The following is a 27,608-nucleotide window of genomic DNA, read 5'->3' as shown; positions in this document are numbered from 1 at the left end:
TTATTCTTGCAGAAAAGCCAAGTCAGAGCTCTGACAATAAGACTCTAACATTTTGACAGTACTCAGAGTTGGCTAGTGCCTTGAGATAGATCTGCAGAGACCATTCCTTTGCAGTGAACTCACCAGAGGCTGAAAGACTTTTAACCTGAAGAAAGACAGATTTAATTAGAATACACATTAGGACAACTCCATAAATACTGCTCACCCTAACTTGGTCAAAAAGAATGGGGAAAAAAAAAAACAGAAAAAAAAAAGTGGGTGGGGATATCATACAACTCTACTGTCTCTCTGCAGGGATGGTCTTAGTTTCTAGCCAACTCAGTAGCTTTGAGTTACAACAATTTTGGCATAGATCTTTGTGGCCCTGAGGAAATCTCCTTCCTCTTTTCTGATGTCTGGTTGCCTTTGCCTGCTGCTCCTGTCAGCCAGTGATCCTACTCAATAGTGCAGGATTTAGCTGTGATTTTTTGCTCTGCCAACCAACTTTCACTCTGAAAGCTTGTTTCCCCAAATGAACTAAGTAATTTCCAAGGAAGGAATAATTTTTCCACCCTGGGAACTTCACTCTACCCAGTTATTTTTCCTAAGAGAACATAATACACCAGCAGAAACAAAGTACTGCAATTTTAGTATTTATAGTAATATTCTTTCCTTAGCAGAATTTTTCTTTTCCCTTTTCTGCACCAGAGAATCAGAGATCCCTGATAGAAGCCCAAAAGAAGAACATGAATAACTAAGACCTTTTGTGCTGAGAACTTGTGTGTCACTTCAAAAAAGAAATGAAACACTAAACTGAGAATAGCTCTGAATTACTCTTATTCTTTGCACACTGGCATCAGCCAAGGAGGAGCTTTAGTTCACCAGGGTTTTGAAGTCTCAAAAAACTACAGGCCTCAAGCTTTTTTTCCACATAAGAAGGGAATCTGGGTTTTGGTGATTTTCTTTGATCTTCTGGTTGATATTGGAAGAATAGCAGTGGTAATACATACTCATGTAATTCTGGGGTATTCAATAATATATTTTTTTTTACTAAATGTAAGATAAGTAAACACTCCTGGAAGCAGGCTGTACAACAAAATTGTGTCCTATGTCACTGGCTGCTTGAGCTTGGCAGCCTGGGGCAGAGCAGTGGGTATAAAGGAAAGTTTTTTGTTCAAACAGAGAAAGCTTCAATAAGTATTTATAGCTAGAGAACTAAGAGCTAAGCCCAGACGTTTCTATTGAATATGAAACAATGTTAGAAAACAGTGTCTAAAATGTGTTTTCCAATTACTTCTAGAAAGTCACTGAAAACCAGTTAGATTAAAGTAAATTAGATTTCTTGAAAAAAAAAAAAAAGTCAAAAATTTTTGTAACAAAGATGTCTTTTAATCAAAGAAAACTGAAATTCCTAAGACATATGACTTTTAAAATATTTTTGTACCTAGTACTTGCAATCAAGCAAACTTTGAATGGAGGAAATTTCTGGAAAATTTCTGCCCCTTAGAAAAGCTTATTTTTGCCATTGAGTTTAGCACTCTGGATTTGCAATTGCAAATCTGACTTCTCCTGTGTTAGTTTAGTAAAAGTATTGAAAGTGCTGAACACATGGACAAAAATCCAATTTTCAAAAATAAACAAACAAACTGAGAATATGAATCTATAAGGAAACAATTATACATTATTTCATGAACGACATCATACGAACATCCACTTTTAGCCTGATACAATCGAAAAAATAAAACTGACCCTAAAGCAATCCCCAATTATATCATTTCTTGACTATAAAATTAACTACACTTTTTATGACAACAATCAACTTTTCTGAACAACAGCAATTTTTTCTTCTTTAATTATGACATTGGTGAGAAAAATTCGTTTGTTGTTCTATAGTTTACAGTTCAAAGAATATCCATGTGTGTGTTGTATTTGTCTGTCACAGGTCACAGTTATCAAAGGGAGCCAATTATTGAGTCAGTTAGTGTTAAAAGTTAAAATAGTGATAAAACATATTTTAAATACTGGTAAGCATACTCCCAGAATTCAAGTCTGATTAAAATAGATCAAGACCTGCTAAGATGAAAACTATAACTTTTGTCTGGAATTGCAAAACAATTTATTCTAAAACCTCTCCAGCTTTTCATGTAAAGCTACTAACTCTGTCTTTCTCTTCTCAAAGATGCTTCGAATTTCTTGAAAGAAAAGAAAGAAATCAGCCCACTTCCTTCATATCTTTTGTTCACACTTACCATGTAGCTCATTTTTTTTTTGTGTAGGACCAAGGTGTGAAATTTGCCTTTTGTTGTGTTTCTCTCAGTCAGCAAAGCAAACTAGGGAGTACTCCAAGAGACCAGACCTCCACTTCTCAAAAAATAACTCTGTTTAATATTAATAGCCTACAATTGCCAGTATCCACCCTTGTAGGAGGGTGATGAAACCACTTTTCCCATCTAACATTCCAAAATGCCATCTAAGGAATGTAATATCTAAGTCCCATTTAGAGAGATGTTTCCAAGTACCCTCACGTTCACGCTGCTTTCCTGGGGGCTGAATTTATTTTTAAGATCTCTGCATATTTGTCTGTCCATGAAAAGGATACCAAATGTCATGCCTATCAATTACTAAATATGTATATATGATCCATTTGGAAAATATTGCAAAAATTTGAAACTGTAAATGTCTTTACAAGCTGCAGAAAAATCAGATCGATATGCTTAAAGGTGCTATGAATACATGAATGCCAGATGCACTGGGATACAGGAAGCACCACTCCCTTTTGTTATTTAATGCCTAGAGTCCACATGACAGGCTAGTGTTAAAAACAAAGCTGTTCACCAAGGCCATTTACAAACCTTTTACTGAGATAAAAGCAAAGAAAACAAGGACATGTGTGTGTTTGATATGATTGAACTAATGGCAGTGCAACTTTAAATTTATCAAAGCTTTTAACCACCTGGTTTTCACAACATGGACTTCTTGGTGGAGTTATTGTTCTGATTCTCCTGTAACACTGCTGTGACAAAGTGTAGGTTTTCCAAAATAAATATAATCAAAACAGTCCTAGGCAGTTGTGTATACCAAAATGCTCTGCAGGATGAGGCACAGATGTGAGCAAATGGCTCAGATGTTCACTTTATAACCGTACAGGTTATTTTCTGCTGAATTTAAGGGGGAGAAGTAACAAGCAATATTTCTGTATACAGTTCAGAAAATATTTAATGCCAGCCATAATTATCTTAAACTAATAGACCTGCACTTGTATTTCAAATCATATGGATATTCTCTATTCTGGTATAATTGCTGTATTTCACATGATTGTATGTGGTTCGAGTTTTGATTATGGTCTCTGGATATTCTTGCAATATGAATTGATTGATTGCATGGGTATTTGCTCTAGTTAAAATAATAAAAAAATGTGTAAAACAGTTCCATGAAAGGTATAGTTGCAATACTGAGAAGTAGCTTTCATTTGCTTGGAAGAATGAGACTATTATCTGAAATTATTTCCCTCCTTATAAGTAACTTTGAAGACTTATTTGCCCATGACTTTGTCATCAGCATATGAGATCATCCTGTGGAGGTCATTCTTTTGCTCTAAGCTCTGGATTCATCTCATCAAAATGTAGCCATCTGCAAAACAGGTACATAGTTTAAAGTAGATGTCTACAGTCTCTCTGTGCATAATGGAAAAAGGGATAAGGTTATTTCCTTCTCAGTTTTAGGGCTGAATAAGCTCTACCTGTGGAGGAGGAACAGGAGGAGTACACTGGAACATGTTGCCCCCAGAAGCTGTGGATGCCCAGTCACTGGAAATGTTTCAGATTAGGGTTGGATGGGGTTTTGAGCAATTTGATCTAGTGAAATATCTCCCTGCCAATGGCAGGGGGGTTGGAATTAGAAGATCTTTAAGGTCCGTTACAATCCAAGCCATTCTAAGATTCTATGGTTCTATGATTCTAAGACTTTGTAAGAAAAAAGTAGTCAACTTCAGATTGAATCATCAGGGTGGGATTATTTATACCAATCATTAATTTAATCTTCAGGTATTGATAATTTATATTACATCAAAAGTATTTAATGCATTTTTTTTCCCAGATTTTAGCTACTTAAATTCTTTATGATATCAAAAGGAAACTTTGGGATGCAAGTGATATAGGTTTGAGATATACCAGTGCAATGTCCTGAAGGCATGCATTTAAATTGCCTATATCAGATTTATATTTGAAATTAGTACATTTACTGAATAATGTTCTTGAATTTATGACTATAATGTCATATATTATTGATGAAGAAACACACTTTGTTCTGGTATTAACTGACACACCTTTGAAATTAATGAGTCTATGCCAGTTTATTGTAACTGCAAACTGAATACAATGAACCAGCTTCTGCTTTTTGATATTCTGTGAAATAAAAGGAATTATTATTATTATTATTATTATTATTATTATTATTATTATTATAATTGTTATTATTATTGAGTTGAGTCTTCAGGATTACACCAAATGGGAGTCAGTCAGTTTGCAAACCAGAGCTGTGAGCTGTTGGTATGTAGACTGAATGGGTAGATGATACACAGAGGAGCTAGAAAAAGAAAGGAGTTGCTTCATGAGAAGGTTCGGCCTCCACATGTGGTGCAACTTTACTCAAAAAAGACAGTTTGTTTCATTATTATTATTTTTTTCTTTTCTTTTTGTTCCACTATCTGGAGATTTCATGGTTTAGAGATGGTAAAATGGGTAGAGCCATTTTGAAAAAAAAATATATATATATATGATAAAGTGCTAGTTAGGGATAATAATTTACATTTTATAGGCAGTGATGTTACTTAAATCCTGTTCAGGTAACAAAGACTAAAAAAAAATTCCTTGCTTGAAATTCCTGCTTCCCTTTATGTTATCCAGACTATTGGAAATGAAACATTACTATTCAAGGAATTTACTCTGAAAATTAAGTTAAATATGTAAATTACATAAATTTTACCCTTTAATTGGTCATGTGAAAACTGATTTCTAAAGAATAAGGGAATGATTTTATTCAGTTTTAATATTTTGCTGATTTTTGTGTTAAATGTGACTCAGAAAAGAACATAATTTAGCACTGAAATACATGATAAAGGAATTATTATTAACATGGAAGAAAATGTTATAGAGGGGAAGATGGGAGAAAGTTTAAAAGCATTTTGTAAAATAAAGAAATAAAAACATAAGAAAAAGCTGGAATAGAGAATAGTGAAAAAAATCCTATGTTGAAGAACAGTTTGAGAATTTCGAAAAAGGTAAACTAAGATATTTCATACTTCATGTATGAAAAAGGAAACAAATGAGGGACTGAATATGTTGCTACTGTACTATAAAAATCAAAAAGTGATTCCTACATTTCAGAAGGTAAAAGGGCACTAGAAAGAAGCAAGCCAAAGAAGATCAAGGCATGATCCAATTTTTCAGCTGGAGAAATTATGTTTTATTAGATTTCAAGACCAGAAGAGACCACTATCATTATCCAGATGAAACTCTCACATCATAAACTGAAGAATTTAGCCATTTTTTTTTTTTAGCATTCACATAATTTTTGATTGAACTAGTAAATATCTTTCAGTGGGATATCCTAAAATACTCAAGATGATGAAGATCTATACCTATGTATTCAAATCACTAATAAACCACCTTATTAAGCTATTATACTGTTTTTCTGATTTTTGCAGCCCTTGAATCTAGTTACATTTCCTGCTGGATCAGAGACTCTCCTGCAATTTTATCAATGCCATGACCAGTAAGATTTAATGATGACCTGAGTATAAGAGAAAATACACCAGGACACACACACACACACACGGACACACACACACAAATGTTGGTGTGGAACAGCAGATTTAGACAATTAGACTAGGAAAAAATCAAGGAAATATGTAACATCAGTTTTGTGAAGTAAATTCTCATCACAGGAGAAACATGGCAAAAGAAATCAAAGTTTTGCCAGATGCATGAAAAGAAAAATGTATGGCTTGTTGTCTCACATTTTTTGCATGTATCTTCTGTGTTGACAGGTTTTGTAAGATGGAAAGTGCCTTTCATTTCAGTGAAATCTCCTTATATTTTTATTATTATTATTAATTATTTTGCCAGCTTGAAAAGGACTGTTTCAAATGGTTAAACATGATTCTAATGCAAATTACAGCCAAGAATACGTTGGAAAAATTCAAGAACAAGCCAGAAATTTTAATGAAGTCCTGCAATTTTATAAAAGTACCATTTTGGAGAAGCTGCATTTTTTCAATATCTATGCAGAGAGGGTTTTAACAATGGAAAAAAGCAGTACTTTTTTACCCCTTATTTGTCAGGATAAGGGAAATTTGTACAGACTATTCCTTTATTTACCCATTTTTGATACTTTTACTTGTCACTGAAAAATAAATGCTAGTATTTTTGAAGCCATTGAACAAAACAGATTCAAGGAAGTAGCCTGTTATTTTTTAAGACTTTTTTTTTTCATTTAAAAACGGAAAAGGAAAAACCTAAACCCAAACTGCTGCCTTACCATCCCACAATATATCAGGAAACAAATTAAATCTCATTTAAAACTAAGGTAAAGCTCTGGCCCACAGCAAAACAAACAAACAAACAAACAAACAAATATCTATCTACACAGAGATATATATAGATATATTTTCTGTATTCATGACTGCAACAGTGCCTAAATGTAGGTATTTTCCTCGAAATAGAGTTTGCAAGTTGGCTTCCATGTTTTACTCAGTCAAAGCAGACTGAAAATGGAGTCTGCAATATACAGTGAATCAGGCAGTAGAACGGTGAGAAATAACGAGGAAATCTGCCCTCTTCTAGTCCTGGGGGTCCCTTGAGAAGAAGCATTTGGTCTGGTTTCATAGACTCTAACCTGCATCTAGATGTAGAGAACACATTGGGACATGATATCAGGACATCTAACATGTTTTCAAGCTCAAGGGGGAACATCTATACAGCACCTTAATTTAGACATAAAATATAGAAATATGAGCCAATACCTATCTTATTATAAGACCTTTCATCTTAAGAGAATCCAATTAGAAGAATCCAGCTTACCTCTTTGTTTTATCGGAGTCTGGGTATTGAACAGAAAAAATGTAGATGATACAACATTCCACACAGAAACAGTTAAAAGAAGAATTGTATTTATAAGTGTTAGTTTTATGGCCCATTCTTTTTCTATTTTTTTTTTCTGGTTTGTGTCTCGATCTTGTCATTTTTAAAACATCTTTTATAGTAAATCTTTTTTAGCTGTGTGAAACCACAACTCTCAAAACTATGACAACACTTGTAACTGTCACTGTACTGATAGTTGAGCATCCAAGTTCAATGCAAAATGGCTTTGAAAATGATTCCAAAGTGATGACACTGATTTTGATTATGGAGACGAGAAATGATAATTACTTATTTATCTCCAACATATATATTAGCAATCAAAGTAAAATGATTATTATGAATTTAAAATCAAATGAACTTCTCAATACATGTAACAAGGAAAATATATACCAGGAAGATATTTAAACACACAACTAACTTAAGTAAAGAGATGTCCATTGAAATACTTTGCTTAAAGCACAAATATAGTGGAGTCAGTGAGATAAAATAGCAAATATTTTTATTCATAAGTATTTTAATACTTCTGGTGTTACTAAGGATATACTTTGAAGAAATAACATAAAATGCTCGGATATGCTTTCAGTCAAATATTTTAAAGGTATGCAACAACTGTAATAAGAATCTGTCTGAGAAAAAGTTGTGTAAAAATTAAATAGGGGTCCTGAGATACATGCCTTTGTATGATACCTTTATAAATCACTCCTGCAGAACCAAGCAGTCAGCATCCTGCTATGCACAGCTGTTTGCACAGAGAACTTCAAATAAAAAGTAAATAAATATAGAAAAAAAAATAATGTGGAAAAACACTATTACAGCTGAAAAATTAGACAAGCACAGTTTGTACTAGATCATTAGTCATGTATTGGCAAGTCCTGATTATCAAGGGTGTCGCCAGCCATGCATCTTCAGAAGTCATTTGGCATTTGATTTAGCCAGTAAATATCTAATCGCATGCTAAATAAAAGTCATTTTTGCCCATGTTATTTTAGCATCAGATTCTTCAGCTATTTAGAAACTCCTGCGAATGTTTTTGGGATTTCAGCATACAGAACAGCTGGAGAAGCCAGTCCTTAACTACGCTGGTTACAAATTACTCTGTTCTAACAAAACTGTTTATGTGTACAATAGTCTATTCTGATAGTTGATCACACGCTGGTGAGCTGAGCCAAGAAAAATGCAGGTAAGATCCACAAAGCTAATGGCAACTAAAACACAGTTCAATGGATTGTAGTAAAAGGTTAACACTGATAAAAAGATCTTCCACAAATAGAAGTGAGTCATAGCGCTACAGTTAAAAACAAGGTCCATTTCAGAGAACGCCCAAGAAGAAACCTGCTACGTGGAAGTGAACAGAAACAGTACTCTTGTGAGAAAAGGAGCTTTACAAACTGGGCAGTTAATAGTATTATCCAAACAGTTAGATGCATTTTACAACTTAGGCATTTCCAAAACTTTGAATTGAAGTGAATAAATTTTACTCCAATGCGCATACATAGAAGATGAGCATGGAATGTTTTATCCATTCACAGAATGAATGAATGAAGTTTTCACCATTTCTCCAGATGCATTAGATTAAAAAGAGATCAAGCTGAGGAGATTGTTTCAGACTGCTAAAAGCAAATACTCCATTAAAAGAAGATTAACACTGAAAGCACAATTGTTCTACACATTTTTCTTAAAGATTTTAATGTCACGTACTAGGGTACAAAAATACAGATGATGTCTGAAAATTCTAGGTCAGAGACTAAGGGTGAATTCAAGGTGAGAAGCATGTTAAGAATAGAAAGAGAAAGTAATGCTGAATATGACCAGCCAGGAAATCTATATGATGAATTGGTATGATGACATTGTTTATGCTTTTCCTTTAGGGCTAGTGTACTTATTAATAACTAAAGGATATCAATGCAATATCTGCCACAAGAACAGTGCTTTTTTGCTGTGCGCAGAGTTCAACAATATCTACAGGGAAATACAAGAGTCGAGTTTATATTTACTGTATGATAGGCAGGGAATTGAATTTGAAGTTGAAAATGGGGACAACATATTAGCATAGGTTCATGACAGTTGGATAACAAGAGAGGCTAACTTTTTCAGTGTTTGCATTCTTTAAAAACTATTCTGGATTACAAAGTTTGTATTTTCAAGGGTCTGACATTCCTATATATTTATTACTCTTCCCTCAAATATTTAGGGGATAGTTAAGACTTATTGAGATTTTACTTTATTGGCAATCCAAGACTTATTTCTAAAATATTGGAATGTACTTCGCATTTAAGGGAGATATCACAAGAACAGGAAATCTCAACAGCAAAAGGTTTTTATGATAATAACTGGAACAATTTTTTATACTGAGCAGGATTTGTAAAGGCTCTTATCTGCCTCTAGATAAATGGCATGCAACAATTTTGGAAACACAGGCAGGATAAAAGAGAAGAATAAGGCTTAGAAACCAAAGCAGGATTCAAATGCCTACCAGCATTATTCATGAAGGGTTGTTTGACACAGAAGTCAATGTTTTTTCTCTATCCTCCAATTACAATAGCTCAAAAAAATCAGCACATTGCAATCACAGAACAGTATAATAGTAAAAAGAAAGCACATTGGTGCTTGATAATAACTTGAAATGGTTAAGTGGCACAGAAAGTGAGGTTAATGTATAGTTTAGAGCTGTAATTGTTTATGAGCCCATCCAGAAGAGCTGGTTTTGATGTTTATGCTCAGGGTTCTTTTTGAGAAGACATTTGGCCAGACGGGTGGAAAAAAGGTAATGGTCTTTGGTTTTTGGTTTGGCTTTTAGAATGGTTTCCAGCCCCCATATTTTTGGTCATTGAGGATGAATGACCACTAGGACCCTAGATAAATCCTCAGGGATTATGGTTTAGGCATTACTGAGACAATTAGCCAGACAGATGCAGATCCGGTGTTTTTAAGGTTTTTTTTTTTTTTTTTTAATGAATGTTCCTCAATTACAATTTTTCTGGCCAGCAATTTCATCAGGATTATTAGAAATATATATCTATTTCTACCCCCTTTTCCAGTTTTTACAATATTATTTGCTTTAAGTCCAAAAAAGACTTCAACAATGATGATTATTTCTGTGACCTGTGGCTTGGGAGACAGTACATAAATGTATATTTGGAGTCCAGACAAAACCTCAGTGGAACCAAAACTAGAGATTCAAAAGGCCTTTGCATGTTCATGTAACATCTTCTAATATTTCACATGTATTTACATTTAGCATCTGGCTGCCCTCTAACTTACCTGCCTCCACTTTGTGGCTTCCCTAGTCAATACTTTAAACATTAATATATATATATAAAAATATTTTTATCTTTGTCTGTTTTACGGATTTAAGGAACTGGATTAAAGTGAATATACCCACGGGCCAGACAGGAGAGTACAAAGATGAAAATAGATTTCAGACCTGTTATTTAATTTGGGAAGTATCTGTGGATGGTGGAAATTAAACAACGCCATCTATCCGGAGTTTTACTGAACCTTTTCTTTTCCTCTTCTGCAGGGAAAATAGAGCTTCAGCAATCACAAGGAGTCTAAACTGAGGCCTTCCTTTTAGTAAAAGACGACACTAAAATGCAAAATTTATTATCAGATCCCTATTCTTGCTGAAGATGAGAGATTGTAGGCATGTAGTTAGTTATATTGCTTGTAACAGAATTTGGGTGTGTCTCAAAGCTGTTAATGGATCCAGATCATTGCTTTGCTGAAGTGTGAGGGCATCCAGGTCCATTTCTCACTCTAACAAGTGGGAAATAATTATATTGTCTTGTTTTTCCTCAACTTCATATAATTTGGCTGCAGTTCCCTTTGCAAGAACAAATAGTTTAAATCAAATTATGGTATGTATACCAATAGTAGTGGTAAAACTACTTTAAAGTATGTGCAGAAAAATATCTGGCCTTCTGTCTTTTCACCAGAGAAGATGGGGAACAGCTGTTTGGCCAGTGAGCTCTGTCTGCTCAGCTAAGTGAAACATGCACAGCCTACTGCAGAGATGGCAAATGCTGATGCCATCGCTGCCAACTGGTGTAACTCAGTTCTCAGGCTGTAATGGCATTCTCTATACAAGAAGTGAAGATGCACAGATTTTTTTTTTTTTTTGGTCAGACTACAAAAGGAGATTTGACACTAGCTTACAAGTGTGCCCCTTGTAGACATTTAAAGTTAGGTCAGATGAATCCCAATATTTATGCAGAAAATAGCAAGAAGAGGGAAGCTCACCAAGATCCAAACACCAGTGTGCTTTAGCTGTTTTGTCACATTCAACTTCTGTGATAAAGAAATATCTTAAATTGGTCAATTACAAATACTCAGGGTGGTTAGGGTTCTGGTTCACACAAATGTTCACAGTGAGTTAAAATAATGTGATGAGATTGGAAATAAGAAATTAAAGATGTCTCAAATTCTTCTTTTGCAATGTCACACAAAGTAGTCATAGAAAACCTAAGTCTAAACATTTAGAGAATACAGATAATGTGGATGCATTCATGAGATAGTGTGGTCCACCTCATCGTTTTTATCACAGAATCACAGAATTGTAGGTGTTGGAAGGGACCTCAAGAGATCATCAGGTCGACCCCCCCTGCCAAAGCAGGTTCCCTAGAGCAGGTTGCCCAGGTAGGCGTCCAGACAGGTCTTGAATATCTTGAGAAGGAGACTCCACAACCACCCTGGGCAGCCTATTGCAGTGCCCCGTCACCCTCACCGTGAAGAAGTTCTTTCACATGTTGGTGCAGAACTTCCCGTGATCCATTTTGTGGCCATTGCCCCTTGTCCTGTCCCCACAAACCACTGAAAGAGGTTGGCCATAACCCTTTGTCTCCCACACTTCATGTATGTATAAACATTGATAAGATCCCCCCCTCAGTCTTCTTTTCTCCAGGCTGAACAGACCCAGGTCTATCAGCCTTTCCTCATACGGAAGATGCTCCAGGCCCCCTATCATCTTTGTGGCCCTCTGCTGGACTCTTTCCAGGAGATCCCTGTCTTTTTTTGTTCCAGGGAGCCCAGAACTGGACACAGTACTCCAGGTGAGGCCTGACCAGGGCAGAGTAGAGGGGGAGGATCACCTCCCTTGACCTGCTGGCCACACTTCTTTTAACGCATGCCAGGATCCCATTGGCCTTCTTGGCCACCAGGGCACACTGCTGGCTCATGGCCAACCTGTCGTCCACCAGGACCCCCATGTCCTTCTCCGCAGAACTTCTCTCCAGCAGGTCATCCCCCAGCCTGTACTGATACATGTGGTTGTTCCTTCCCAGGTGCAGGACTCTACACTTGCTCTTGTTAAACTTCATTTGGTTTCTTCCTTATGGTCATGTGTTCTTTATATGGGGACACATGCTGGTTTAGATCAATATCCATTGTGTGACAGTGGACAACGGCAGAAATTTAAAAACAGGTGTATGAAGCTGTAGATAATCTGGTACACAATCATACAAGAAATTACAAACATACAATAGGAAATGCCTCCTTACCCTCTACCAGGTATTGGTGGTTTACTAACCTGTGCAATAAGGGATTTGAAAAAAAAAAAAAAATGAGACCTAAGTGGATGAGAATCACACTTAGCTAGGGAGTTTCAAATTAATTTCTACTAGAATTCTTATCTGCTCAATACTCAAAGGAGAATAAAGTCCAAAAAATAAACTGCTAGACTACTCACCTACTCACCCATGTTTTTGTCTTGCTGTTTTTTGTTCATTTTTCTATGAAAATGCATATACAAATACCTAGGTTTTGTACTGACATGCTATGTTAGAATTACCATAGCACTTTAAATGAATAAAATATTTGGTTGAAAATGTAGCTGAGTGTTGGGAGTAGTGATATATTGTTAATTAACATTTGCTCTTTTGGCTGAAAGAAAGGCAAAGTTCATAGCCTTTAGCGTGGGTGAGGTGATGGTATTACAAACAAGTTGGGAAGAAAGGCTTAACTGTACTCTATGTAAATAAAGTTGGTAAACAAATTTCACTTGGATAACAAGCACACTACAGAGGTCTGACAGCCTCACTTTTTTATTATTTTTGCCTTGTGTTGTTTTGTTTAATTAAATGAAGCAAGACAGAACATTCAGAGCACGACTCCAGCTATTGCTAAAACTACTAAATTAGATTACTTTGGCATTTAACTCCTGGCAATTTTGACTCAATGGCTTGGACTTTAAAGAAGGGAAGTGCTGAGGAATGAGGCTGAGGTCATTGCTTCTGATAAGTCAAGTCCACATACTAAGCACCAACACAGAAAATTCTTAATGCTGTTTTGGTGTCATCCATATATCCTGGTTACATTATATGTCTTATCGAGACAGTTTTAGTAAATATTTCTGTACATACTTTGGGAGGGGGAGAGGAGAGAGGAAATTAACCCTTATCTTTCCTTAATCTTAAGGAAATTAAGATTTCAGGACATTGTACATCCCCAAAAGCACTAAGCACACTTAAATCTTTTGCATTTTTTCATGGTACCAAAAGTTCTTTTGCCAGTATGTATCAATACACTGGCCATGTACTATCAGGACTATAAGACTGTACATTGCCTCTGCCCCCCAAAAAGGGGAACTCTCTTTGTCATAGGGCTGAGAGCACCTGCATTAAAAACCTCTTAAAACAATTTAGATTTCTTTATGTGCCATCTTACTGGAACTATGGAGAACCACAGTTCATAAACTGCAAAGATTCTCTTTAGCCTGTGGAGGGACTTTTCCTCATTTTCTTTTCTTCCAGATAGATGCTAGCTAGAGAACTTAAGTCAATATGAGATGAAGAGGCAGACACATTTAGAAAAACAAAACAAACAAACAAACAAACAACAACAACAAAAACAGAGGGTGATAGAAGTCTTAAAGGTTAAATGGGTTCCTTCCCACTTCAGCCCTTTGATTAAAAAAAAAAAAAAGACTTTATACAGGAACATAATGACCTTTCATTTATTTACCTCTGTCAGACTGCAAGCCCTCTGTATGTTCAATTGTTTACAGAGCACCCAGCTCAATCTGACCCTAACTCTACTGAGGCTTTCCTGTAACTCTAATTCCAATATTTACCAACCATGATTACTAATGCTTATAAGGACACATGGCTTTTGGTCCATGGAAGTCTGTCTAACTTGGAATAAAAATTACACTTTATCTAATTATTTTTATTTATCTGAACAAATCTAAGGATGGATAGCAAATGTTTATTAGAAAGTAAAGTGCTTATGACTATAATTGTTTTATATCACAGGTAAAAATCATATGACTATGATTTATTTTAAAAATTATATCCTTTGTAAGCCATGTCACTATTTATTTAAATGAACTTCAACTGGGAATATAATTTTATTTCTGAGGCTTGTGAAAAAAAAAAATTATTAGATGTTGATTGTAAAATACAGGTCGTTATCATATAATAAGTAACTGATTTTAAGTTATCCAGGGATAGCATTATGCTATACGGCATACATTTTAAATGTACCTTTTCAAAGGAATAAAATATTATGATTAGTCCCTGTGTATGAATGGTGCAGGAGAAGATTATCCATTCACACATATCAGTACTAGGAAAAAAAAATAAAGTAAATCACCTTTACTCATCTTTAAAAAGTTTGTAGACCAAAGTATCTTAGTGTTTTCTTAATGCTCGCTCAATATGCCCAACAACAGAACTCTTAGCTGAGGCTGCAGTCACAGATCTGACTTGAAAGCTGCAATCTGCATGAAAAAGGTGTTACATTTCCATGTTAGAGATTCTAAACTTCCTGGCTGTAAAATTCAAAACCTTAACCGCATAAGCACTATTTACACTTCTGGAGCAGATGTTTATTGTTCTAACAATTTCTTCCTCTTAACAACCTTCCAGTGATGCAAATAAAGCAGTAATGAAAATCCGATTTGTGGAATTTTCCTTTTGTAGAATGAAAATTAAAAGGTTATTGTATTTCTTCAGTGAAGATTTTTTTAGAACAACCAGGATTTCAAAATCTAGAAAAACAAAGCAAAACAAAAAAACAGACTCAACCTCAAGATAAAGGAAGAATTTTCAGTATCAATGACCATGAGGGGAAACACTGCTTTATTTAGCCACTTATTCTTCACCTGTATTAGCACATTAGTGTTCAGCATACGTTCTTGAAGCCCAATGTTTTTTATACCCCATATACTATTGTAGCTCTTTCCACCTTTCCAAACCATGCATAAGTTCATCTATTCCGAACAGCAACAGTAATAGAAGACAAGATCACATTGTAATTATTTATTGGGCCAGGCAAAAAGTAATAAAATAGCATGCATCTAGAAAAGTAAATCCTTGATAAAAGTCATTTTAAATGAGTCCCTACAGAGCTATTCCAAGAGACTTTTTTTGGCATGCATAGGGAATGAATCCTTTGTTAAAGAAACAGAATATAATTCTTAAGACTACAGTAAGCAAACACTTGCCCCCATAAAGAAAAACAAACAAACAAAGAAACAAACAAAAACCCCCTCAATACTACATGCAATTGAACCTTATAGTAGATTTTTGACACGCTATTTCTATTTTATGTTTGGAGTCTTAAAAGAAATACATAAAATTTAAGAGCGGTAAAGTTCACTTACTCATATGAGTAATACTTTCTTCAGTATGTATATGATGCTGAATCTTCACCATTGTAATAAACATTGCATAAGAAGTGATATATTCCATACTGATTCAAACCTAAAATTATGTGACAATTTCTGCTTTCTCTTCAAAAACACAATTGGTTTTATTCATATAAATTTGCATTTTTGCACTATTTCCATGAAGAGAGAGAGAGAGAGAATTCTGTGTTGCCTTGTTACAAATACATGGTGATTAAAATTATTTTATGTTTTCAGTTGAGATGGCAGTTTCCTTATTGCAATCTTGCCTAGTATCATCAAAAATATGACATTTAACTATCAAAATTTGTAATCCATTTTTAAAATCTGGAGCTGCTTCTAAGAAGTTAAAGAGCAATGCACTAATATGACTGAAATGAAGTTGTAATCGAACATATTCAATAACAATGAATTCTTCAGTAGATACAGATCTAAATATAACTTTGGCTTCTTTTTGCTGTCTTTACCAGCAAAAAAAATAAAATAAAATAAAATAAATAAAAAATATTGTCATTATGTGAGTTACTAGGAACATCACCAGTAGTCTGATCTGATCACGTGGCTAGATAGTTGTCCATCTCCTTTTCAAGGCTTTCTGGGATTCAGAGGTTAGGTATTGCAGTACCAAACCATCACAGGAGCATGACTACCAGAAATATTCTGTGAGCAACAGGGAGCCAAGCAGGACAAGGAAGAGTTTGGCCTTTGCATTAACAGCCACGTGTTTACATCTCAATGACTTATAACTAGAGGATCAGTAGAAAAGAGGCACAACTATGCACCTGTTTGCAAATGTTTATATGTTATCTTCAGTAGATAATAGAAGTTATCTTCAGTAGACTGTCAGTAGATAAAATACAGAAGCAGTCTGTTTTTTGGAGCAGAGAACTTCCCCTTGGGGGCTGGCACTTTACCTCCTCTATTCAAGCTGAGTAACCCCTACAATCAAGCTACAGATTAAGTGCATGCTTCAGTTTCCCAATTAAAGCAGCAACCCTACCTCTGTTGCCCAGAAGGTAGGCCATTCAGGTGGATATCAGCCATCTCTAATACCTTCTTCCTGCTCTTGGAATATTCTTAAGGGATAGTGACTCTGTAGGACATAGCCCCCGTAAAACAAGAGGTCCTGAATGCAGCCTGCCAGGTTACCCAGCTGCTGCTAACAGCCTTCCCTGTGCAGGTAAACTATCATCATTGTTGCTTAGAAAACTCTTGAAATTAACTGGCAACTGCAAGCCAAAGGTATATTCTAGGAGTCTCATCCAGTTAATAAAAGTAACCTTGTTAAATTAAATGGGTGTGGATCAAGCAGTCTGAGTACTTCTAGGGGTGTTGTTTTGTTTTAGGTGAATTGACATGTACTATTTAAAAAGTTGTACAGCCCAACGTACAAAACAAACTAAATTTCAGTGGCTTCAGAGAGCTAATATACAGAAAATTACTTTTAAGTGGCTCAGCACCTGGGAGGGTACAGCTTGAAATATGGAAATCAAAAAGTGCTTCTCATGAAAAGAAAGTTAAAATCCAAGCAAAGATTAATACAAAATCACCTACATTACCTCCATGATGAGAAATCCTCAGCTTGTGCCTGGAGAGAACTAGTGTGTTAGAGTACTTCAGAGCAAAAAGTACCTCCACCTACTCAAGAAACTATGTGATGTGCCTTGTGTGCAGGGCTCTGCCAGGAACTGGCCCACAGTGCAGGTTTACTCCCTGCATAATCAATCAAGAAGTCTATTTGAACACCAAAGTGTATGGAGAGCTTTATTAACTCTATGTCCACCAAAACAATTTACTAAATATAGAAATGTAGGGTTTTGTTTTGTTTTGTTTTTTCTTCCCCCCTGCAATTTTGGTTGTAAACAGAGAAACACAAAAGCCACAAGTAACTGTAAATGTTTTCATTCCAAATTTGTGGGTGGCTATTTTTTCCCCAGGACTTGTTTTTTGAAAGCGAGGAAAAGGGAGTAGCTATAAAAAGCCACATTTTCTTTTAGATTAACTTATGCACAAAATGATTACAGTGACATTATTCTGCATCACAGTGTTGGTGGACTTGAATAAAGGGTCTGATTCAGGAACTGAAGTTCATGTTGAGCTGAGAAAGCTTTCCTTGTGTAACCTTCTGTGCTTCCTCTGGCTCAGAGAACATAGGGGGTGCTTTAATTAGCTGAGTTGGTCCGATAGAGATATTGTGCTGATACTGGTTGCTTATGTATCAAGTCTCAAGTCCAAATACAGTAATCTAATAACACCACAGGCAACCTATATTCAGGCAGTTGGACAGCACAGAAAGAAGTCAGGAAGTCTAAGACTTTGATGTACTTTTAGGTAAAGAGCTTTGTGTGTTTTAAAAAGAAAGGCACATTTTATGTCTTTTCCCATTTCTAAAGATGCATTGTGCTGTATGGAACGGATTTTGCTGTCTTTTGCATCAGTATTACACCTACGTAATTCCAAAGCTGTGCTGGACTTCCACTGAAGTTGATGACAACAGCCTCAGGCCCCAAATCTAAAATTCAGTACATTCCCAACACAGAAATGCTTGGCTTCCAAGACATATGACCACAGCTGTCTGCAAACTGTCTGTCTCTGATGTCCTGGCATCACACCATTATTGTCTAACACAGTTACACAAAGTGAAGATCTAACTTTCTTTTGGACTTGAGCAAAGGTGAAAACAGTTAGCTAGTGTATAATAGCTAGATTGGGCTATAGCAGTATTTCTTGCCTAACTAACATGACCTAAATGAATTTTGCAATTATAAAGTCTAAATGCTAGGATTTAGTATGAGTGACACTGCAAACCTTTAGAGATTCTGAGCATTATTCTGAATAAACAGAAGCTTAAAGTCTGGATGGCCAAACCAATCCTTTCTCATACAGGGCGTTGCCTGAAAAAATGCTGAGAAAAAATCCCTCCTCTGGGACATATAACTACTTCACAGACATTTTCCCAAGGGGGGTAGGGGGGTGGGGGGCATGAACAGATGGTTGTAAATCCTCTGGCTTCTTTCCCCATGAGCCAGACTCCCCAGGACTCTTCACTTGAAGGAGGATTGAGCAACTGCAGGGCTCTGCTTTTCTCGACAAGTAGCTGAGGAGTACAGCTCCTGCTCCAAGCAGAAGGGAAGCACATGGTTCTGCTGTAGTCCCAGCTGTCCATCAACTTCTGTTGTAGGCTGGAGAATTTGGCTCTGAGGAAATGTGTTTAAATTTATCCTATTCTCTGGTGGATAACAACAGCCATGCCTGTGTTACCTTGCGTAGAAGAGTAAATAATCACTGGAAGGATGGCAATTATAGTTAAACCAAGGGCAACGTTTTTAGAAAGAAAAAGCTGATGGTTTCCTGGCTTTGAGTTTTGTATATTTCTCTACATTTATTACTCTGTTGAAATGTTTCCTCAAACCAGAATGATGCAACACATAATCTCTTGTTCAGCTGAAACTGTAGATGGCAGAGAATACAGGGAATACAGCTCTAATCAAAGAAAATAAGAGTAGACATTGGATCTGATCAGGCAGTCTGGTTATTTTATAGCTATCCTGGCTCTGAAGGAAACAGATCTCTTTCTGAGCAGAACCTGTTAGAATGCAGACATTTTTTGACATACTAGAAGTCTGCATTTGTTTGATCTTAACCAACAATCCAAATGTATATCAACAGAAAGAAAGCACACATCTGCCACAACAGGAATGTTTACAATCATTTTAATGACACCATTAGATTTCGTTTGCCAGTGTTCAGTTATTTCAGGCTTTTATACAAAAAACATGTGAGGTAAGTTTACCACCTGTGCACAATGGAAACAACCCATTTAAAGGAATAATTTTAAGAGTAATACATTACTCAGTAGTTTTCCTCTGTTCACCAAGATAATTGTGGGAGCACAATTATGTTTACCCAAGAATACACAGAGCTTTTGTGTTCTTCAATGATGTTTCATATTGGTCAAACCTGCGCTAAGAATTACTCCAAAAAGAATTTTGCGTGCTTGCAAAATAAACAAACATACTCTAAAGCCAGGCAATTTTAGAAAGTTTTCAGGTGACAGGTGGGATTAGTGTTAAATGAGAAATCCAGTCTTAAAAGACAACTGAAAACATCTACCCACTATATTAAGCTCCTCTGGATTTAAATATTTTAAGAAAGCTAAAGGGTTGTCTTTGAGGGCTTGGTGTTGCTATCACTTATGTCACTGGGACAATTCGGGACGGTTTCTAGAAAGAACAATTTAAATTAAGGTAAAACATAGCTGGTGTCACACAAAAGCTCAGAAAGACTGAACAAGTGGTAACAGCCTTCCATTGCAGATGTGATACAATTCCTGATGTTGTACTTGTTAATACAAGCGCACATGTATCTTCCTCACTCAGCTCCTCATTATATGGCTACTAAATCTCCCAGAACCTCAGGCATCAACTGCACATTATTGTGCAAGACCCTGCACAACCAAAGAACAAGAAAAACACCGTCTCAGACACAAAGAGCTTAGCTTCAAATCCGTGAGGGTGTTTAGTTCTTATCGACTGGATATTTATGGCCTAATTATCTAACATGTAATTAGCACACCTTCTGGAGAGAGAACAAAACAGGGGATTACATGTGATATTACTGAGATCTCGGCAGACATTTTCTGCTACACAAGCCAAGCTTTTTATGTGCAGGAAAATCACACTACTGACACACAACCCAGGTCTACATGGCTGCTTTGCTCAAGGGTGCTGGAGAAAACTTCGTGAGACAAACGGCAGTGGTGAAGGTGTGAACCGCACACAGGTCACCTGTCCAATGCAGTGTGCATCTAAGGGGATTCAGCTCGAAACTGAGCTATGCTACCGCCTGGTCACTGATAACTGCACACAATTTTAGTCTCGATTTGCAAGAGAAACTTCATCAGCCACAGAGTTGGAGTTCTAAATTTACATTAAGTAGTCACTGGATGGTACTTTCACAGGGAAAAAAAAAAAAAGAAAGAAAAAAAAAGACCAGAACAAAACAACAAAAAAAACCAGCTAAAAATCAGCTTTTTTTTTGTATTTTTCAGTTTTAGTAACTGAAGTTACTGTGTAAGCAGTTCTGAGGGAACAAAAACCCTTTTCCTTACACAACCTATGTTGTTTTTTTTATATATGTTGTTTTTTTGTTTGTTTATGTTGTTTTTTATATAAGGCTAAAAAATGATAGAGCTTTCTTTACATGACAGTTTAGTGTTGTTTTCTTACTTCATTTCTTCATTTTATCTTCTATTCCTACCAGGCAACACCACTTCTACAACCTTGTAAAATGACATATGTTACCATCATTATTATTTTTTCTGAATTAATGCCCATGTAAAGAGATTTTACAGTTTTCTTAAGTTTTGTAATTAAAATTGTGAATAATAAAGTAGTAAAAATAAATTTTAAAATATACTACTCTACTATAGCATAAACCTTTCCTGCAATCAGTGTATTCAATTAGTGGTATTAAGCAAACCAGAGAACTGCAGGAGGTTACTTTTGCAAACATATTTGCAAATCATAACATTATTCAGCATCATGGACTATACAGTGTCTCAGAAATGTCAAAATCACCATTGCAACAAAACATTTAAGCACACAGTTAGGTATGTATCTAAGTGCCACTGAGCTATGTGAAAATGAATTAAAACAGGGTTTGAGCATCTACTTAAATTTAAGCACAGTGTTAAGTACCACACTGAACTGGGTTCTATAACATTTCTATTTGCCAAATAATCAGTAAGCCACTCTTGAGTGTTTAAGGATGTTCTTTGATATTTCACAGGTGGGTAGTTAAATAAAATGGAATTGCTTCTCTTCAAGCTATTTTAAGCTGTTTTTATAAGAATTTTATATGCACTTCACTGAGAAATTTCAGCAAGCTGAGCTGTGACACATGCAGTGAGTGTGTAAACCACATGCTCTTGCCTGCTTATCATGTATGCAGGATTCATTAGGAAGCTGGATTACCCATCACCACCTCATATGCAGTAAACGTTGCAGTGGAAATAGATTGTAGTTTTGCAGTTCTTCTTAGAACAGACTGTTTTAACTAGGAGGGTGACTAATATAGTAGCAATACTCTCTGCTCTGGTACTCTGGCTACATGACAGAATAGGTGGCTATTACAGAACTTCTGAGTTGATACAGCACCTTTGGGTATTCTCTAGTCCAACTTGATGCTTGGTCATGGTCAGGGAGAACAGGTTGTCCAGGACCATGTCCAGTCAGGGTTTGAATATCTTTAAGAATGCAAAATTTACAGACTTGCTGGGTCAGTTTGCTCTGGACCTTACATACTCTCATAGTAAAAAAAGTATTTTCTTGTAATCAGGTAAAATTTCCTGTGTTTCAGCTAGTGTTCATCACCTCTTGTACTGTCATTGGGCACTGCTGGGAAGAGCCTGGCTTCATCTTTTTCACTGCCCCCATCGGGTACTTACCTACACTTCCAAGATCTCCTGAGCCTTTTCTCCAGGCTGAGCAACCACAGCTCTCTCTGCCTCATTTTGTGACAGATGCTCCAGCCCCTTAATCATCTTGGTGGCCCTTTGCTGCATTTGATCCAGTAAATCCATATCTTTCTTGTAGTGGGAAAACCAGCACTGGACAAGCATTCCAGATAGGTCTCAGCAGCGTTGAGCTGGAGAAGGTTCACTTCCCTTGACCTGCTGGCAGTGCTCTTGGAAGCCCAGGAGGCTCTTGGCTGTTCTGACACAAGGGCACACTGCTGTTTGGTGTTAAGTTCCCTGTCTGCCAGGACACCCGGATCCTTCTCTGAAAAGTGCTCCGCTCATCAGGATGAGAGCTTCAGGGGCTTGGAAGAGTTGTTCCTCAAATATCAACTAGCTCTCCTGGACTCCTCATCAATCTCATGGAATACTTCCAGGCAGATCCCTGAAGTGGCCAATGTCTGCTCTCCTGAGCTCCAGGGCTGTGATCCTGCTTACAGCCTTGTCTCTTCTCAGAGGATCCTGGACTCCACCATCTCCTAACAGCAGACTTGAGTATTGGCAACTTACTTATCGTCGGTCATCATCACCCATGCTAAGTAGAACTAATAACTACTAAAAATCCTCTTATTTTCCAGTACTAGTATTCTGCAGCGTTTCACTGCTGTATAGCCCATTATTTGAATGTGTATATCCAATATAAGGCTCTACTTTGTATACTTTTAAGGTGAATTAATATTTTAAGGTAGAGTATGTAATTTCCCCTCTTGGAAAATGTGATTTACAACTGTTCGATGAAGAAAGCAGTTTCCTTCTCAGGTCTTTTTTTTTTTTCTTTTTTTTTTTTTTTTCTTTCAAACATACAAATATTTTGGTTTATGAGAATACAAGTCTAGTCTCTCTCCTAATGTATCATATAGTTTATAATCTGCTATGGAAAATAACTCGTTATTGTGGAAACAAATGTTTCTAGCAAGTTTTTGAAGTATTTTTTTGAGGTTCTCAGTGGGAAAAATCACAATATTATAACAGAAACTTCTTCTTTACAGACTAAATAAATAATAAATAGAAAGAAAAGAGATCGATGAAGAATGAACTGAAGTGAAGCACTGTACAGATACAGGATAGCTACATGTCTAGTACCATTCATTAGATGGACTTGCCTCAAGGTTAACTTTGTGCCCATTTTTAAAGAATTTTGAAGATCAGAATGTGAAAAATGGGGAAATAAAACACACTCCAGGCTTAAAAAGTGATTAAAAAAGATTTTTCTTCTGTCCTCTGTAGATGCAGGACTTTTGTTGACCAATACTCTTTCCCTTTCCCTTCCACTTTTTCTTTTACCCCATTTCAATTTCTTTGCCAAAACACACTAAAACTCCAGAAGACTCCAAAACACACTAAAACTCCACTCTACTCCAGAAGATTTTTTTTTTCTTCATACTTTGTACTGTGTGGCTATATGCTCTGTACTTCACAAAAATGTAGCAGGAAACAAAATTATCACTAAGACCCTTCAAGTGCAAAGTGCACAGATGTCTGTCATGCTGATAGCTGTCAATATACCGTGTAAATCTATAGTCTCTAATCATCCACTTTGTCTTTTATAGAAGAAACAAATAAAAAAAATTCCTCAATTAGGAATTTATGTCCTTATGTTCTTATGTCCTGGACCTTATGGAAAATGTGCTATACTTCTGTATAGGGACTAGATGCAAGTATAGTGTAAGGAATAAATGTAATTGGATTAATGATTTAAAACAAACAAACAAACAAGCAAGCAAGCAAGCAAACAGACAAAAAACAATATTAGCTTCTTCATTTACAATCTATGCAATATTGAACCTGTTGAGTCAATATATAGGAGTGTGTGGGAGGACCAATGAAAATACTTTTATGGGAACCTGATAGTAAAGGCATGGATAGGGCTGCAGGCTTCACACATACGGTGATCAGCTTGTGTCACATTAATGTAAGGCTGAGTTTACAAGATGGTGAAAGGCCCATCCCTGACGGGTCCCTTTCCTGGCAAGGGGAGGTGGAAATTATCATCACCTGTCAGTGGGAATCCTTTTCCATTTGTGGGTTTATCCTGCATAGAGCACAGTATGGATGAAATAAGGCATCAGGAATCCTAAGCCCAAAGAGTTCTTTCTGTAAGTGTACTTAACTTCAGGGAATGGACAGAGTTAAAGTAAATACAGTTACGCAGCATAAGGACAGTAAGACTGTAAGAAGGTCTCTGTTCCAAACAAACAGAAGAGAGTAGGAGAAGAACTTTTCTCTGTCTCTTCCTACCCTATGCCCACTCTCCACCTCATGCCAAGTAAATGCATATGACTGAAAAGGAAAAGAAATTAAAAATCTCTAGAGAAATAAAGCCAGAAATGTAAAATCAAAGTACTGTTTAAACTCAAACTATTCCACTATTCAAGGCTTTTCTTGTGTGCTCCTCTATATTCAGTGTTTATGTTTCTTTCAGCTAAAACAGCTACCTATTTCTTACAGGATTTTTTACTTTTTTTTACACTAAGAAAGAAGCATCTTTACCATAAAGGACCTTCTCCACATTTTCCAGTTCTTTATCATAAGAAGAAGAAAAAAATAGAAAACTTAAGTGTCCTCCCCAGTCTAATTGTGTGTCCCAGGCATCCACTACTCATATATATATATATAAATAAATATATATATGTGCTCTTTTCTGTTGTAAAATGAAATTAGTCTTTACCATTCACAAGTACAAGCTAGATATAAAACACTAAAAAGCAGTCTTAGCTGTCTTTCCTTTTTTTTCCCCCCACTGAAATCAGTAAACATTAGCATGCAGCGTAAGAGTGTAGGAGTGTTCTGACCCACCTGATTCACAAAGTGACAGCTTCAAAGCATTTCTAGAACAATTCATATCTGGATCTGCAGTAAAAATCCCTTTCCATTATCAATGTGAATCATAAAAGTTCTACGTCTGGGCTAAGTTTAGACTCAGAGCTCAATCCAGATTCAGGTAAAGTGGTTTGGCACATCTCTGTATATTGAGGAAATCTGGAAGACAGGAAGCTAAATCTGTTCCACATAATGTTATCCAAATGCCACATAAAGCTTCCACTGGAAAAATCTTAAAGCAATATTTTCCTAAATAAATTGAGATATACATTCTTTCCAGTCATGTTTTCTTCTATGGCAGCAGACTACAGCTGGGTTATACCAAATAACCTCTTGGCAATGTATTCTTGATTTTTATTAAAGAAAAGAGTATCAGGAATAACTTAGTGGAAGTCAAAGTGGCATCATCTGATGTATCACAGAAGATGAAAAACAATATATATAGAGAAAGAATCCTATTGAAACTATAGTCTATGCAGCTTCTGCCCTCTCTAATGCAACCATGTTTTCTTCTGTCCTTTTATTCTATATAAGTTTCTTTCAAACTTTCCATATTCTATAAAATGTCTGCACCATTTCACCCTGAGATTTTCCCCCCTCTTTAAAGAACCATAATGGCCTTTTTCTTTTTTAACTGTGCCTGGCATATGTTGAAAGGTATCTTCTAAGATTTCATTTATGATAGCTCAAAAATGCATGTCTTGCTAGGACTACAAAGCAAGCTAATGGTTTTAAAAGCACAGTGATGAAAAGCCTGGCAGGGGAGTCCGTGCTAACTACATACATGGATCACGGAAGAGGGTACAAGAGGTCATTTTTTTCTCTCTCTCTCTCTCTTTTTAGTTTATATTCAGGATCAGTTCAGGTCACATTGGTTACAGCCAATTGCACAGTAGCATTCTTTGCCATTCATCCTCATCCAAATCCTTAATTATGGGCTACACAATCAGAGCTGGAGCGAGAAGTCACAGCCATGTATTGTTCCATGGCGAGTGCTTAGCAAAAAGGCAGGAATTTGATACTTGGTCACAGTTTGCAAACACTGTGGCTGAACCACCTGAGAGGGTCACATTTTTACATTCTGAGACAATTTATTAGTAACGGTGCTTGTCACTTGGAAATCCCCCTAAAGCCGCTTCCATTGCGTAGGCTATCTGAAGGCAGCTTTCGCTCAGCAGTAGTTTAAGCAAGAGGCAAATAAAATATGCGATCCACCCACTCCAAGTAATTCACAAGAGAGCAGAGAATCCTTTTCTTAGAAGTTGTCTTTTAAGAGTTTCAAAACCTTCGTTTAGTGACAGACTGCTAGAAAAAATCCTGCCTGGGAGATGCTTTCATGTCTAGAACCAGATGGGCCTGATGCAAACTTGAATGATGTTTGTATATATATGTATAATCTCCCATAGACTTCAAGGGATAAAAGAGAAGTTGTATATGTTTTTCATGTATCACCTATGTGCTAAGCACTACCTATATGCAACTTGATTTACAAACCACAAATGTAGAAATGTGAGTCCTGCATTAGATACCTTTCTTTTTTTCAACTTTTCTTTTTGTTTTGTATAAATAAAGTAAATAATATAATGGAAAAAACAGCCAAACAATGATACTTTGATAAAAACCAGTTCTTCTTGACACAATCCCTTCAGAAATACTAAGGATTTTAAACTTATTAATGTTTCAAACTTCTAGATACACCAAAGTATCACAACAGAGGGAAAAGACTCTGAAGTCACTATAAATACTTCTGGGGTTTTAAAGAAGTTTAAGGTTTAGACATGTATGTATGAGCTGTTACACGTATGTGTGCTAAGATGTTCCCTCTAATTCTGCAACATTTACTCAGTAAAAGTAGCCATATCAAGGTTAACAGGTCTGCTGAAAAAAATATTCTAAAGCTGCAATGCTTGACCTACTAGAGCCCTCCAAAGACAATGAAATATTTGCCCAGGTAAAGGTTATTCTGGTCATGCAATTATGAAGGCTTCAGAAAACTTGAGGAAATAAAATTCATCCCTCTCTAAAGAGCATACCAAAAATAATGTAAAGGCATTTGTCTCATATAATGTTGGCTTTTTTTTTTTTTTTTTTTTCCTCAGAAACAGTATAATATAATTTATCTGTTTTACAAATCAGGTGCTTTTTTTCTTTTCTTGTTTTTCTGGCTACCACTCTGGAATTTATCATTTTATAACTTCTGTTTTTATGACAAAACAGAGGGTATTACCATCCAGGCAACATGACATTAGCCTTTTTGATAACCAGGCTGTTTAACACAGCTTTTTAAGCTCATTGCATTCACTGAAGATTATGTGGGCAACTTGAAAGCTGCTAATAAGAGAACTTAATGTAAGGACTGTAACATACAATCTCAACAGAAAAGAAACACAACTTCTAAGAGATGATAGAATTTCAAAGTGCCTTTTGAAAGAAAATGTTATCAGCAATTTTGACTCTATATTAAATTTCAGAGTAAGACAAAAAAATCAACCCTTAAATGAAAAGTGAAAAGAAAAAAAGTACAAACAAC

General features: G+C 36.1%; 1 protein-coding gene across 4 annotated transcripts in view; it reads right to left on the bottom strand.

Moving 5' to 3' along the window:
• The window catches only part of LOC310895630 (uncharacterized protein), a 145,949-nt gene that overhangs the window by 82,671 nt on the left and 35,670 nt on the right, over positions 1 to 27,608 (bottom strand). Inside the window, exon 1 of one of the 4 annotated variants that reach the window (XM_083827136.1) lies at positions 17,301 to 17,576. The exons of the other annotated variants lie outside the window; for them this stretch is intronic. Within the exon in view, the coding sequence (XP_083683262.1) occupies positions 17,301 to 17,306 (6 nt within the window). The 5' untranslated portion in view covers positions 17,307 to 17,576. Of the gene's footprint in view, positions 1 to 17,300; positions 17,577 to 27,608 lie in introns of those variants that run through there. 4 annotated transcript variants of the gene reach the window in all.

This window comes from Anser anser (genome assembly GCF_964211835.1).
Source record: "Anser anser genome assembly, chromosome: 1".
Classification (NCBI taxonomy): Eukaryota; Metazoa; Chordata; class Aves; order Anseriformes; family Anatidae; genus Anser; species Anser anser.
Note: the sequence above shows the minus strand (reverse complement) of the source record. Positions and strands in the feature narration are given on the sequence as shown.